The following is a 14,835-nucleotide window of genomic DNA, read 5'->3' as shown; positions in this document are numbered from 1 at the left end:
GGTGCATCACAAACAAAGGATTTTACAGTCACTTGCAGTGCTTTCTCTCCATGGACTATGCCATCTTGCATAAGTTGCTGCAACTCCTGTAGAAAATCAGAGAGGTAATCTTTAACTGGGCTCGGTTTTGCTTTTCCACAATAGAGTGCCACAATGAAGGGTGCAAAATCATGGAAACTGCACAGGATTGGCCACATTTGCAGACTTGATGATTTAAATAATGGAATGCCATCAATGTTAAAGCACATATCTATTCGGTCTTCATGGAAAACAGGATTCTGGGATAAAACCTTCAGTACTCCTGATGCAATACCAAAGTAGGCATATTGTCCACCACACAGATCAACTACTTCCACTCTTTTAGGGGTTTTCAGCAGGGTTCTGGCATCCTTGGGGAGGCGATGTCCTTGGCGCCTTAGAATATCTAGTAGTTCATTTAGTCCAGATCGCTTGCATTTGTTGGTAGCTGCCCATGCTGCAATTTCCTCTCCCAGATCAGGAGCACTTTCCTCTGCAGAATCATCACACAAATAGTCAGCAACCTCAGAGTCAGTGTCAGAAGACAGCACTAACGCATCAGAGTCATAATCTGAAATGTTGCCATCGGCTGAAGGTGGCAAAGAATCAGTTTCATCCTCACTGAACCGAGCCCTCAGTAACCCATCTGTATCACTGCTATTTGAATCATCATCTGCAAGAGACAGCACTTCAGCATGACGTTTCCTCCAGTTTCTGTGGTATGCCATTATTTAGCGTCACAAGTAGCTGCAAAATAAGAGGAGTCCATATGGATCTCTAAAACATTTACATATATTTACAAAGATGTTGTGGAATAATGCCAATGCATGGGCCTTTGTTATATTTTTAAACATTAAAACAAATTATCATGCATTTCAGCAGTAAGGAATACCATCATTAATTAACAGACAAACAAATAAAAAATAAACTCTATACTGAACTTTTTGCATCAACCTCAGTCAAAACCAGATACTTCCTTGTTAGTATTTTAATACGTTAGTTGTATTATCCATCTATAGACACTTAAACGATAAATTAAATTTAGCATATAGAGGTGCTAAAATAAATATTTTTACGATGCTTCGCAATGCAGACATTGACACTTCAGCAGTACTAGACCATAATCGATTATAACCTACTGCTGGTTTTCTGATGAATTTATAAATTATAAAAATAAATTTATTTTCCACTAAATAATGTTCTGATGTTCCGACCAAATAGTGAAGTTGATTCAACATCGAAATTTGATCGACGACCGATACTGACCTTTACAACCAAAAATCGACGTTGAATCAAAATACTTGAAGAAATAACGATCATTTAAAATCCATATTCTGTGATTTTTTTCTTTGTACAAGAACGTATATAGCATGTTTAAAAGCAAACATCATATTATTTTGTAGACATACATTTATTTATTAAATGTATTATATTCCATTGATGTTTTCAAGGAGACACAAACACTTTTTCTTTACTTATGTGCACAGAATTACACTGTGCGCGTTACGTTATCATTAATATTGCTCTAAATGATCAGACAAAAGGTGACATACTTTACTGGAAACAAACGAGAACTAAAGCACAAAAAATTGTTTTAACCACGTAATCCATCATACACTTTTAAATCGGTCTGTCCAACTATCCCTGTTAATGGAGATAAACGCGTCCCAGACAGCACATGTACGTCTGGCCGACGTCGGCCCAATATCGAAACGTCGGCCTCTACACCTAAAACATCTATAAAACATCGGCCTGGCGGAGGCCGATATAATTTGGTCAGTGCTCTGTTCTCCAGCTCATCAATCGTCGGCCCTGAGTTGGTTCACGACCGCGGGCCGATGCCGCGCTTCTCTGTTTGCGCGTGCCCAGTATTCGTCTCTTTTAGCCACCCAGAGAGAGAGAAGAGGATAATCCCAGCGACATCTGTGGCTCTGAGGTAACGTTACGATTTCACTTCAACTCAATTAGACAAAAAATACTACTTTGTTAATTTTGTGACACTGAAAAAGTACTAGTAATACAGTCTATGGGCAGCTGAAGAGTCTGGCTTATTTTCAAATAATGTTACCGTTAACTTTTTGAGCCAACGGTCACGGTAGCGATTTTTTTTAACATTAATGTTAACGCCTTAATGCGTTTTCAGAAGTTTCTCGGAGGGAAAATGTAAAAGCGGGTTATTAAAGAGAAGTCCTGACTGCTTTTTCACCGTGTTTTTCACTCTTTTACAGGCTTTCAGAAATAATCCGGTGAAATAATATGGTGAGCTATTGTTGCTGTTGCTTCTGAACTACAAAATGATTTTTAAATTTATTATTGAATGAGACTGTACATTATAAATGCAATGCTTTAACTCTAGATGTTTGTGTAAATGCTGTGTGTGCGTTAAGTCCTGCGCGAACGGGGAGCAGAGTTGCCATGGAAACGGGGCGTCAACATAAAAACCGTTACTGGCAAGCAGTAATCTCCGTCTCTCGCTGCGGTTTACACTGTTTTGGGTAAGTTTAGTCGCTAAAACCACACAAATATTACATACAAATGTCCCTGACACGTTTCTTGCTTGTTATTGACATGTTTCAATTAAATTTATTTTATAGAAACGGTTTAGTGTCTTCGGAAAAGTCCGTTATCATTTTAGCAGTTTTCAGGTAGGCTAACTAACATATAGATTGAGCTCTTGTTGATGAAACTCTGGGCTTTTAATCAAATCTTCGATTTGATTAAAACAAAATGATTTTTAAATTAATTATTGAATGATTATTGAATGAGACTGTACTTTATAAATGTAATGTTTTAACTCTAGATGTTTGTTTGTGTAAATGCTGTGTGTGCGTTGAGTCCTGCGCTAGCAGGGAGCAGAGTTGCCATGGAAACGGGGCGTCAACACAAAAACCGTTACTGGCAAGCAGTAATCTCCGTCTCTCCCTGCAGTTTACACTGTTTTGGGTAAGTTTAGTCGCTAAAATCACACAAATATTACATACAAATGTTCCTGACACGTTTTTTGCTTGTTATTGACATGTTTCAATTAAATTTATTTTATAGAAACGGTTTAGTTTCTTCGAAAAAGTCCGTTAGCATCTTAGCAGTTTTCAGGTAGGCTAACTATATAGATTGAGCTCTTGTTGATGAAACTCTGGGCTTTTAATCAAATCTTCGTGTGTGTATGAGATATTTTGATGGCTCTGTGAATGTTTTGCTGGTGATTTGTCAGTATGTTATTGGAAAAGGCTGATTTACTGAATCGATGACGTCACTTACAGTGAGAGTGTAATCGGCTGAAATCAAGTTCACATTAGTTTCGATATTTCATGATAAACAGATATTAATACAAATTGTTCTGTGATTTCAGGAGGACAGAAAGAAACTCTACAGAACAGAAGTGAAGCTCCAAGATTTCAACATTTCTGAAGGGAGATTCTGACTTAGAAATACAGGTGACCTGAAGAAGCTCATGAAAAACAGGAATATGCCTTTTTCAGAATACATTTCACCAATTTTAAGAAGTCCCTGACATCATAACGTAAGTCACACTCAACCTAAAACTAAAAATATAGATTGTGTTATTTTAAGATTATATTTTTAGTAGTAGAATATGTATATTACATGTTATTATAATTGTTACATATTATTCTGTCTTTTATCTCCATTTCACCTCTACTCTAGCTTGTTTCCTTCTAATGAACCTGGAACTGCAGAGTAAATATTGTTGACTCTGTGTCAGATGGCTTGTTTTGTTCCTGGATTCTTCAGTGATGACGATCAGAGTCTGAGTGAACCTGCTGTCAGACAGTGAGTACCGTGGGGTTTCAGTCAGGGCCTTCAGTAAACAACTGTTAGATACCTGTACACATCTTACACATCTCTGTTACAGCTAACGCAGCCGTATGTGTAAAGGTGCGGTCACACCAGCCTTTGAACGTGCAAAATTATTTCGGACGCCGCTGCGAATATGGGCGGGAGCAAGATATAACGGTTTCCCCTTATCACAACATGGGTTAATCTGTGTACAATTGTTTAATTATGTCATCCTGGTTAGGGTTGGCCTGATTGACGATGTCATCGTCCATCGCCGATGGCTGATAGACATCACGATGCTGCGCCGGCAAACAGCGTCATCAGCTCCAGTATCTCGCCCGTGCATCTGTTGTCATGCGACAGAGAAGTCACGTTCTATAGACAGTTTCTATAGACAGTTGTGAACGTGCTGACAGCTGGTTGCCCAGGCTATGGATTAAAGGTAATACTGTTGTAAGTAGTGTTCATTTTCTCCTAAATACCGATCATTTCGCTTCATTAGACCTCAATGTATCACCAGTAGCCAACGGTATTGATTTGGTCCTTTTTTTTGTCTGGACATCCACACAGCACCACAGTATTATCAACTAGAGATCAACCGATAGTGGATTTTTCCAATACTGATAGCTAGTTTGGACCACACTGGCCGATACCGATTTATAAACCAATAGTTTTTAAAATGAATACTGAACAAAATGGATACTGAATGAGAGCAGCGGTCTGCGGTCGCGCTGTGGGTTCCCGGGTTTGTGTCCATTGTCGGACCATTCCATGTATTTCAACTGTAGAAAAGGTTGTTCCGAGCCGAAACTGACTTCTTTCATATTTGTCGACCAATATACAGAAATATACAGAAAATATACAGAAAACTACATCAGTATATCATCATAAACACAAACGTTTTTGTCTTACATGAATGTAAACAGATGAGAAAGAAAACACACACGTACAGTATTTTTGTTTAAAGAGACAACAGCCTAATAAACGCGCTGTCTGTCATTAATGTTAATCAAAGAACAAAAGAAACAAAAGAAAATCATTCACTGATCTCGACTGAATATATTTAATAACTTTAATTGATTAATCTTTATTTTATTTATAAAAAGAAAACTATGCAGTGTTTTTAAACTTTTAATTACAGTTTCTGTATCTGAAATTTTGTTTAGTTGTATTTAGGATATTGCTAATTGATTTGTTTGTTCATATCTTACTACTGACTGGTTACTTCTCTTTAACACTTTAATATTTTTATTAATTAATTGTTTTTGCTATGGTATTTTTTTATTTTAAGCACAGGCAAAATTCCTCTTGCAGTGTTTTGTAAGCTGCTGATTTTTGCTCATGTTATTCAGCTGTAACAGAATGCTTTGTAAAAAGACAGAAACATGTTTGACATCTAAATGTTTGACTTAATTTTTTTATATTGGATTTTTTATCTTATTGGAATCGAAACTAGGAATCGATAAGCAGAATCGGAATTGGAATCGATAAAATTCAAACGATACCCAACCCTACACACCGAACGCATCACATTTTATTTGCTGCTATTTTAGAACAGTGCATGATTATCTAATCATGTGCAGCGTCTTTGAGAAGTCACAGTTATCACACACACCGGATGCGTCACATTCAATTCAAGCAGCGGTCTAAACTGTTTATTTAATCACCAAACGGACATAAGTTTGCTTCAGGAATGAACTATGTGGCATATGTGTTTAAAGTTCAGTGTTAAAAAAAAAAGAGCAAACGGAAAGAAAACGCGCAATCTGTATTACAGCTTTCTATATGAAGCATACAGACTGTATTAGAGCCACAGAAAGACCAACGTTTTGCTGTAAAATGCACAATACATAATTTATAGCCTAGGGTGAAGTCATTATGTAAATTTACAATGATTTGAGATTAATATAATGTTATTTAATAGATAACTATGTGAACGGCTGCTTTTAAACTCGCGTTTGAAGTTTCCCACTCTGTGCAGCGCACAGTGTCACATGGCAAAACAAACGCAACACGGAAAAATATCTCCATGGATTTTGCAGATAGTTCTACAAATCAACTATCGGTGCCGATTAACCAGCAAAACCAATGAATCGGTTGACCTCTTTTATAACAATGTGCATGATACAATACTCATCAAATAATAAAGAACTCTTTCCATGTCCCTTGACTCAGATTAAAAAGTAATCACGGCCAACAAAATAACTTGTGCTTGGTGTTAACTGTTAGCCACTCATAGCACTCGTAGTTGCAATCTTTGAAATGGTGCATAAAAATGTTGCTGGCCTTCAGTTTAGGTGTAGGTCTTCCTTTCTCAGTTGTAGGTCTTCATTTCTCAGTTATTCTCTTTTTTTTCTGCAAAATAGCACCTTAAAAAAACATTTTAGTAGATTGGCAACCAGGTCTGTAGGCTGTATTTTCTTTTCATTTAATTTCACTTTCGTACTTTGGAAATCCCTGACTAAAAGGGCAGTCTAACGCTGGGGGTAGCACTGGGCACGTCTCTAGACCCAGAGGGTGTGCTGTCATTGAATGTCAAAATTTGATTTGCTGATGATTCTGTCACTAATGCTCGTAACAAATCAGATGTGACTTCTTTCATCAAAAGGGTAGCACAATCTGTAGTGCTGGCAATAGACTTTTTGTAATGTAGGATATTCCAGGTCAACCTCAACTAAACTAATCACAAGCAATTTGTGAACATTACACAAATGTAAATGATAACTAAATAGTCTTTAAAAGCTTTTTTCACACAGTTTTGTTTTTTATAGGGCCAGCAGAGCCCTGCTCACCCTGACGGCCCACTGCTGCTGTCAGACAACATCTTAAAGATGCTATAAACTGCAGGACCAGTAAGTACAACCTTGAACATACACAACTGTATCATAAGTTTGGGAAGGTATGGTTTTTTGTGTTTTTGAAAGTCTTTTATGGCAACCACAGTTTAACATATGAAATGAATACAATTCACTACAATTTAAAATAAGTTTTCTATTTGAATATATTTAGAGAAGTAATTTATTCCTGTGATGGTAAAGCTGTATTTTCAGCATCATTACTCTGTCTTCAGTGTCACATGATCTTCAGAAATCATTCTTATATTCTGATTTGCTTCTGAAGAAACATTTCTGACTATTATCAGTGTTGAAAACAGCTGTGTTCCTTCACTTTTTCAGGATTCTCTGATGAATAAAGTTTTAAAACAGTACAGTGTTTGAAACAGAAATGTCTGTTTTAACTTTTGATAATTGATAAGACAGTGATAATAATTGAAAATATTTATTGAGCAGCAAATCAGAATGATTTCTGAAGGATCATGTGACACTGAAGACTGGAGTAATAAAAATTAGCTTAGATCACAGAAATAAATTACATTTCACAATATATTCACGTAGAAAACTGTTGTTAAATTGTAATATTTCACAATATTACAGTTTTTTTACTTGCTTTTGATCAAATAAAGGCAGCCTTGTTGAGCAGAAGAGACTTTTCTCAAAGAGGTAAAAAGAAAATCGTACTGACCCCAAACTTTTAACGGTAGTATAAATTACAAATATAATGTTCCACCTACTGAAATGTGTATTCCATTCTAAAGAGATGCCTGTTCCACAAATATTACATTTACAGGGATCACGTGAAACACTTCATCAATAAACTGATTTTTGAGAGCATTAGTGGCAGTGTGTCGATTTTTGTTTATTGATTGGTGAATTGGAAGTGGATGTGCGTTTATTAAACCTACTTGTGATTAAATCAGATATATATATATATATATATATATATATATATATATATATATATATATATATATATGCAAAATAAGCTCAAATTGAGGTAGCAGCATCTATGGTGCATGGCCTGTAGTGAGGTCACTAAATTCTAACACCAAGAATTTATCAGAGTCCACTAAAGGAAGCAAAACCTATTGGTATTTTACTTTGAAAATAGCCTTCGAAATAATATTTGGGGCTCGGACACACTTTTTTGTTGTTGTTTAAATTAAAATACATAGTTTAGTATTCACACAACACATCTAATAATAACCATGCACTCCAGTTATATGTGATTAAATAAATAATATTTTGTCTGAAATAATATGAACAGCAGCAGCAATTCTAAACTTTCTCCTTTTTATTTCCTGTTTCTATCTCAGGATGGCCATCCCAAGGTTTCTAGAGATTACACCAGCTCCAGACTGAATCCAAACTCACTCGTGAAGACTTCAGATGACACCAACGCTCACAGAGACTACAGACGACAACTGTACATGAACACACAAAACAAATATTATCCTTATTTTGCCTATAAGGGTAAATTTGATGATTTTCAAACTGCTTTATTGTAACGTCTCTTATATCTGTAAATGAACAATATTTACTCTCTGAGTTATGTGGACCTACATGTCCCCTTTTATTTGTAAGCATCACTTTAAAAATGTTGAAAGATAATGTTAATGTTAACTGAATACTAAACTAGAGACTTGTTTAGTAAGATTTTATCAGAAAATATTTTTGAACTTTTATCATGCAATTTAAAACATTTTAATTGCTTAACTAGTATTGTTTGCCTGGTTTTATTTTGTGTTTATGTAACTCTTTTTAAAAAGTTATTGGTATAAAGTTAGCATGCGATGCTGACAGCACTGAACACATGACTTTTTATTATGAACTAGATGGTCTTCCCAGTGAGTCTCAGTCATCTCTGGCTTTTTAAACTGTAACCTTGAAACATGCATTTCCTGTAAACCTACTTTGAAATAAGTATTGTCAAAAGGTGCTATACTCATACAACATTTAACCATGCAAGGACTGTAGTAATGGTTATTTTTGTTTTAACTATGGGTTTACTGCAAAAGCTGTAGTAAAATCATGGTGATTGTAGTAAAACTATGGTTGATTTTGTTTTTTCTATGGTTTTATTGCAAAAGCTGTAGTAAAATCATGGTTAATGTTCAAAAGACTACAAATAATCCCGAATTATCCACTTTTGATCAAAGCATCTGGTAAATGTTATTGTATTTGTACATGTAATATGAAATAAATGAAAATATTAATAAAGTTGCATCTGTTCTTGAGAGTGGTGTGTATTGTTTTATTATAAACCAGCTGCGGTAGCCGCGGGTGGTCCGTAACGATGAGCAAAACGCCGGTGAACCGCGTCCACGCAGAGCGGCCGGGATGTATCGTCTCAGCATCGGCCGGAGAGCATTTCCGATCAGAGGCCGACGTCGCCGAGACATCTTGCCTATTAGCAAACGCTCCCTGAGCGATATCGTCCCGATGGAATTTTGTAGGTCGGCTCGACATCGGCACAACGTATGTGTGCTGTCTGGGGTGTGAGATCATTGACTACTTGTAGGTTTTAAGTGTTCAACATTACAAGATTAGTGATTGTACTTAACGATTAAATGTAAACATATATATATATATATATATATATATATATATATATATATGTATGTATATGATGTTGAGCAAGTTACTCCAAATAAAGTAACTACATGATTATTTTGTACTTCAAATGTAATAACATTACTGTAGTATTTACACACTTGTAAATGTTAAACTTGAGATGTTTGTTAAATTCACTATTGTTTTAGACAAATATTCAATAGTCTATACAGTATTTAATGCAATTACTGTACATCCTGCCTATAAATTAACTACAGCATAATTATGAGCAATAGACAACTCAATAATTAGTCACACCAACACTTACCTGTCTACATAACTATATAACTTCCTGGAAAGTTCAGCTTCAAGCCTTCTCAAACACCGCTGAACCTGCTATTTGTGGTTAACTACAGACAGGGCTGTTGGATCAGTGTTGAATTTGACAGAATTGATCACCCCGATTATTATAATTAAGGGCTGATTCATGGCTTCAGTTCATGTAGTTCTTTACCTCCACAGCATATATAAAAAATGTGGAATGTACACCCAGCCATGGTTTACCTCACATATTACATTTAATATTTTATTTAAAAGCACCATTAAAATGTTTTCAGTATATATTGAGAATGGTTACAAAGACACTCATTTTTAGATATTTAACTCTACAAGATAGAAACCTCAGGAGGAAACAGTTTTAAACCTCAATCCAGGGGCCCGTTCTTCGTACGTCGCTTACTACATCCGAGATCAAATGACACATCCAAGATGATCATCGTACTAATCATGATCCGGCTAATTGGGTTCTTCGAACACACCTGTTGTGTATTATTAGCATCGCTGGATTGAGTTATCTGAGATAATTTCACGTTCATGTGTTGTCTTAAAAGGGGATATGTATCGATACTCGAAACCATGATCAGCAGTGCAGCGATTGGCTGGTGGCAAGACGGCAATGTAATGATGTCATATAATTTAAAATGACACCTGACGAAAAACTTGACAAATTTCTGGACTTTTATAAGGAAACAGCTAAGCTAAATCGTCAACAATCAAATCCAGCTAACTGAGTTAGCGACGTACGAAGAACGGGCCCAAGGTCAATGTAGCATTTCAATAATGTAAGGTGATGACACTAAACACCTGCTCATCATATTACTGCACAAGACCCAGAACTGACCGTGAGAGTTTACACTTCAGATATGTTCAACTTCAATTGGTCTGCGCAGCACCGCTTAAATTAGGACAAAGTATGGTGAGAGCGATTCAAAAGTATATGAAGCTGTCTTATTGCTCTCATGGTACCGTGATGTCATACTTCGATCGGTCTGCACAGCACTGCTTCAAGTCAAGTCAAAAGTAACAAATCAGGGAAACTGTTTGGCAAGACTAAATTATTTGAGTTTGATATTGTGTAGAGATTATGTTGTGAATGGCTTCTCTCTCCAGAACAGAAATCCATAACATTGGCAGTAGGCAGGGTGCAGACACTGGTGATGGACTGTGATGAGACACAGGTGTGGGACAGATCGTGACCAGGGGTGAATCTGAGTGTCTTAGGAGATCACAGGCTGGTCTGTCCTAAGGTATTGGGTGAAGAAAAGAAACAGAGTAAGAGCATTTTATGTAACAATGTTCACAAAAAGAGCATGATGTCATTTAAAACACATTATTATTCTTTAGCTTGGGTTAAACTAATTAATTTTACTTTGTTGGAACATCAGCAGCTATGCTAATGATGTCTCTATTTGTTTCTGTTTTTGCTGGGATTTACATCCCGTGGTAACTAGGATTTACACAAGCTCCAGTCTGGATCCAGAACACCAGAGAAGAGATGATGCTGACCCTGAATCAACAAACAGAACTAACAAATATTGCTACAAATGTGACTGCATCATATAATAATTATTAATTAATAACATTAATAATGTTCATCGTCTAGCTGACTACGTCTTGTATTAATTTCTTCTAAAAATCCTGTCAAATGCGCAAAAAACTGACAGTCACCACCATAAGCTATTACTAAATATTGTATTGTACATTTTCTGTAAAGTTGCTTTGTAACAATTTGTATTGTTAAAAGCGCTATACATATAAACTTGAATTGAATTGATTTTATTACTTTGATAATGATTGGTTAATCTGGCTGTCATTCAGGAAACTGGACAATAAATCGTTTCGCGCCTTTCTACATTTAAAAACATGACCGTGATTATCGTCTTTCTGTGAGTGAGGCTGAGGCGGCTGACTGTGAGCTTCTGCTTGTTGTAACTGTTCGGTCCTTCAGGAATTATTTTAGATTTGCCTGTTATTTATTTATATTTATTTGAGTCTTGACATGTCAATGGAGAACAAAAACTGTAATGTGAACACAAGAAGGGTCAGATGTGTTCTGCGAGGTCCTGCAAACCTACTGGCAAAATGAGGTAAGAAAATCGCTATCGTTATTATCTTTTGAAAATAGTAAAGTATAACGTTACCAGAGTTTACAAATGGGTAACTTAAAGTACCTTTAACCTGCAGAAGATAAAAAATACCTGTGTGTGTATTTTTGTATTGCTTTATCACAGATGATCAAGTCGGATGCTCTTCTGATGTTGTGTTGCTGGTTAATTGTGTTAATTTCTGTCTTTTAGATATTTTTCCACATTTTCCTGATATGAATCCCATGCATTAGGTGTGTTATATATGTGTTTTTATTCTTATAATAGTATCAAAGTGTTTTCTGAAAAATATAATTTCAAATTTTGGTACAATTTAAATGAGTTAATTTAAAAATGAATTAGGATTGTTTAAATCAGTGGTTCTCAGTGTCAGGCCCGCTCTAGTGGTTACACAGGGGAATCACTCAATTAAATATTAATGTTAATACATTTTAATTTCATCTTTGAGTGAGGTATTTTTTTTTTTTCAATTAAGTACAGTACAGTTATGTTGCGTTTGTTATAACACATTTTAATTTAAACTAAGTCTTTCATGTACGTTACCTGTATGTAGGCACAGTGCAGTGTTAATGTTCAAACTGTGTATTAACAATGTTAAAGTGGCTGACAACAATAAATATTCTTATTAGGAATAAAACTGTCTAATTTTTTAACTGTACAGCTGTAAGTTAGCTGAATAGTTAGGCCTACTACAATGCTGAAATGTAATGTTGGTCATGATGGTGGCACTTAGAGAGACAAATAATTTTTGAAGTGGTACTTGGTATAAAAAGTTTGAGAACCACTGGTTTAAAGAAATGCTATAAATGAAATCCTGCTTTTTAAGAACTTTTCAGTAAACTTGAAATTGTCCCAATCTTCCCTCCCGTTACAGCGTCCCTGGTTGAAGGTTCCCTTTTCAAACTGTTCAGCAAATTTTCACTGCACCAATGTAACACATCTCTTGTAATGAGACACATTACCATAATAAAAGATCAGCTGGTTTCAGTCATAAAGGTACAAGGGCTTCTCTTGCAAGTGCTGCAAAAAAATGTGCATTTATATGCAAAAATATTCCAAATTATTTGATAAAAACTTTTAAATATTATTGAATTTGAATTGTTATTCTACATGTTTTAACAATATGTCCATACATACTCTGCTAAATAAAGTTTGGGATTACTTGTATCTGTTTTGTACAGTGTTTCCAAAATAAAACTGCTGTTTTACAATTTTGAGCATTTGGTAGTTATTTTGATTTATATTTAAGTTGATTGTAAAGCCATTGCTGCCCGTCATTAGATTTTTTGCCTTTATCCTGTACTGTGGATCTAAATGTAAACTAGGATCTAATGGTACATACAACTGTGTATTTATACATGGTGCACGGTACGACGGTGAAACAACGTCGTGTTATGAACGTCGATTCACTTTTTAAAATCAACATCTCGTTCAACGTTAATCCAAGGTCTCCAGAACGACCGTAATTCACCCGTGATGAAGGTAAAACGGTGAACAAGTGTCACGATTTCAACGGTGAATCCACGTCGAAATTTCAACATTGATCCAATTTGCAAAATCGAAAGGTAATATGTCCTAAAAAAAACAATTTTTTTTTCCATTTTTCTAATTACAGAACAAATTCTCTGCCTTAAGACTCTCTCTAGACCAAAGACCAATAACCACACAACAAGGAAGAATGCAAAGTAAAAAAAAAAAATAAAATGGTCAATTTCAGTCATTACTGGGGTATCCCTAAAGAGGTCATATGATGCTATTTTAAAGACCATTATTTTGTGTATTTGGTGTAACAGAATATGTTGACATGCTTTAAGATTCAAAAAACATTATTTTTCAAATACTGTACATCATATACTGTTCCTCTATGTTCCGCCTCTCTCAAACACGTTCTTTTCAACAAAGTCCCTCCTTCTGACAAGCACAGGCTAATCTGATTGGCCAATGACCCAATGTATTGTTATTGGGCGAACACCACAAGCACTCGTCGGAAATGCAACACCCCTTCCCATAATCGCGAGATTCATCTTTACAAATAAATATTAAGACTGTTAATAAGGTCCTTCGTTTTACCATCAGTTCAAGCCTGAAAGGGGAACAGAGTCAAGTGACAGACACAGTGATGATGCAGTACACAAGCCACGGTTAAGACAGCTTACGTCCTATGATTTCTGACAGTCTGTTTACTCTGCTGTGATGTTACCCTCACACACAAACGCAAACATACAACGCGTTACTCTACGCTGCACAAAACTCTAAATTTTTAACAGTCAATAGAAAACACTTAAACTATTAAGAAAACACTTACAGTAGCTGATTCAGAATAAGCCCCAGATTCAATTTGTGTAGCGCATTTTACAATACAATTGTTGCAAAGATTGTCATTGCAAAGTCAAAATTTACCTTTTTTAATAAATAGCCTTTGTGCACAGCCAGCCTTATAGGCTACTCTCCTAGGTTCACAAACTGTCATCCATTAAATGTGTTGTACAGATTTGAACATCTGGGTTGTACTGTTCTTCTGTAAATAAATCTTAACAATGATTCCATCTACTTTCGGAAGGCCACATAAAGTCCTAGAAACACAAAGCGTCTCCCTGACATGGCTGCTTCAACACTTCCTGAAACCACACCTTCTTTCTTTGCATGGACATTTGGGCGGCATTACGCAAATATTTACACATCTTGACGTAAATGTGTGGGTGCGTGTTTGAATGAGCCGTTTAGCATGGTCTGATTCTGCCTAGAATAAATCCTTTAGTGGGAGACTTTAAGCTTTGTAACTCTGCAGATCTTATACATGTACAAATACCTACATAACACACTGAAGAAAAGGAAAAATAGAAATCACATCATATGACCCCTTTAAGAGCCCTTGAGCTCTTGAGATTTACTAAACAGGCCAAATTAGCATTAGAGAGCAATTCCATAAATGTACCTATGGGAGGGAAAATTATGTGTGTGATTTACTGACAATGAAAACTTTAAAGAACAGACGAAGCAGATCATTCCCACAATAACCAGTGCAATCTACCAAGAGCAGCGCAAATTACCACCTGCTTTAAGACGTGCCTTTTTTGGGTATTAAAAATTTAGCAAATACAAATAATTTGAAGCAATTCATTTACTCAAACAGTACACTGACTGAACTGCTGTGAAGAGAGAACTGAAGATGAACATCGAGCCGAGCC

At 35.8% G+C, this 14,835-nt stretch overlaps 1 protein-coding gene and 1 long non-coding RNA gene across 3 annotated transcripts in view; one reads left to right on the top strand and one right to left on the bottom strand.

The window, feature by feature from the left end:
* Positions 1–1,760: 1,760 nt before the first annotated feature.
* On the top strand, positions 1,761–8,887 carry LOC127953461 (uncharacterized). 2 transcript variants are annotated; one of them, XR_008153192.1, is made up of 11 exons: positions 1,761–1,954; positions 2,247–2,277; positions 2,375–2,513; positions 2,613–2,663; positions 2,819–2,961; positions 3,061–3,111; positions 3,368–3,538; positions 3,682–3,807; positions 4,055–4,266; positions 6,585–6,665; positions 7,967–8,887. It is a non-coding gene; the product is annotated as an uncharacterized LOC127953461 (long non-coding RNA). The 2 variants fall into 2 exon arrangements; XR_008153193.1 differs by having other exon boundaries at positions 1,762–1,954; positions 2,406–2,513.
* Positions 8,888–9,344: 457 nt separating this feature from the next.
* The window catches only part of LOC127953363 (zinc finger protein 271-like), a 280,227-nt gene continuing 274,736 nt past the window's right edge, over positions 9,345–14,835 (bottom strand). The window contains exon 4 of the mRNA XM_052552587.1: positions 9,345–10,784. Within this exon, the coding sequence (XP_052408547.1) occupies positions 10,768–10,784 (17 nt within the window). The 3' untranslated portion in view covers positions 9,345–10,767. The remainder of the gene's footprint in view (positions 10,785–14,835) is intronic.

This window comes from Carassius gibelio, chromosome B3 (assembly GCF_023724105.1).
Source record: "Carassius gibelio isolate Cgi1373 ecotype wild population from Czech Republic chromosome B3, carGib1.2-hapl.c, whole genome shotgun sequence".
NCBI lineage: Eukaryota > Metazoa > Chordata > Actinopteri > Cypriniformes > Cyprinidae > Carassius > Carassius gibelio.
The sequence above is the reverse complement of the archived record's forward strand: the minus strand, read 5'-3'. Positions and strand labels throughout refer to the sequence as shown.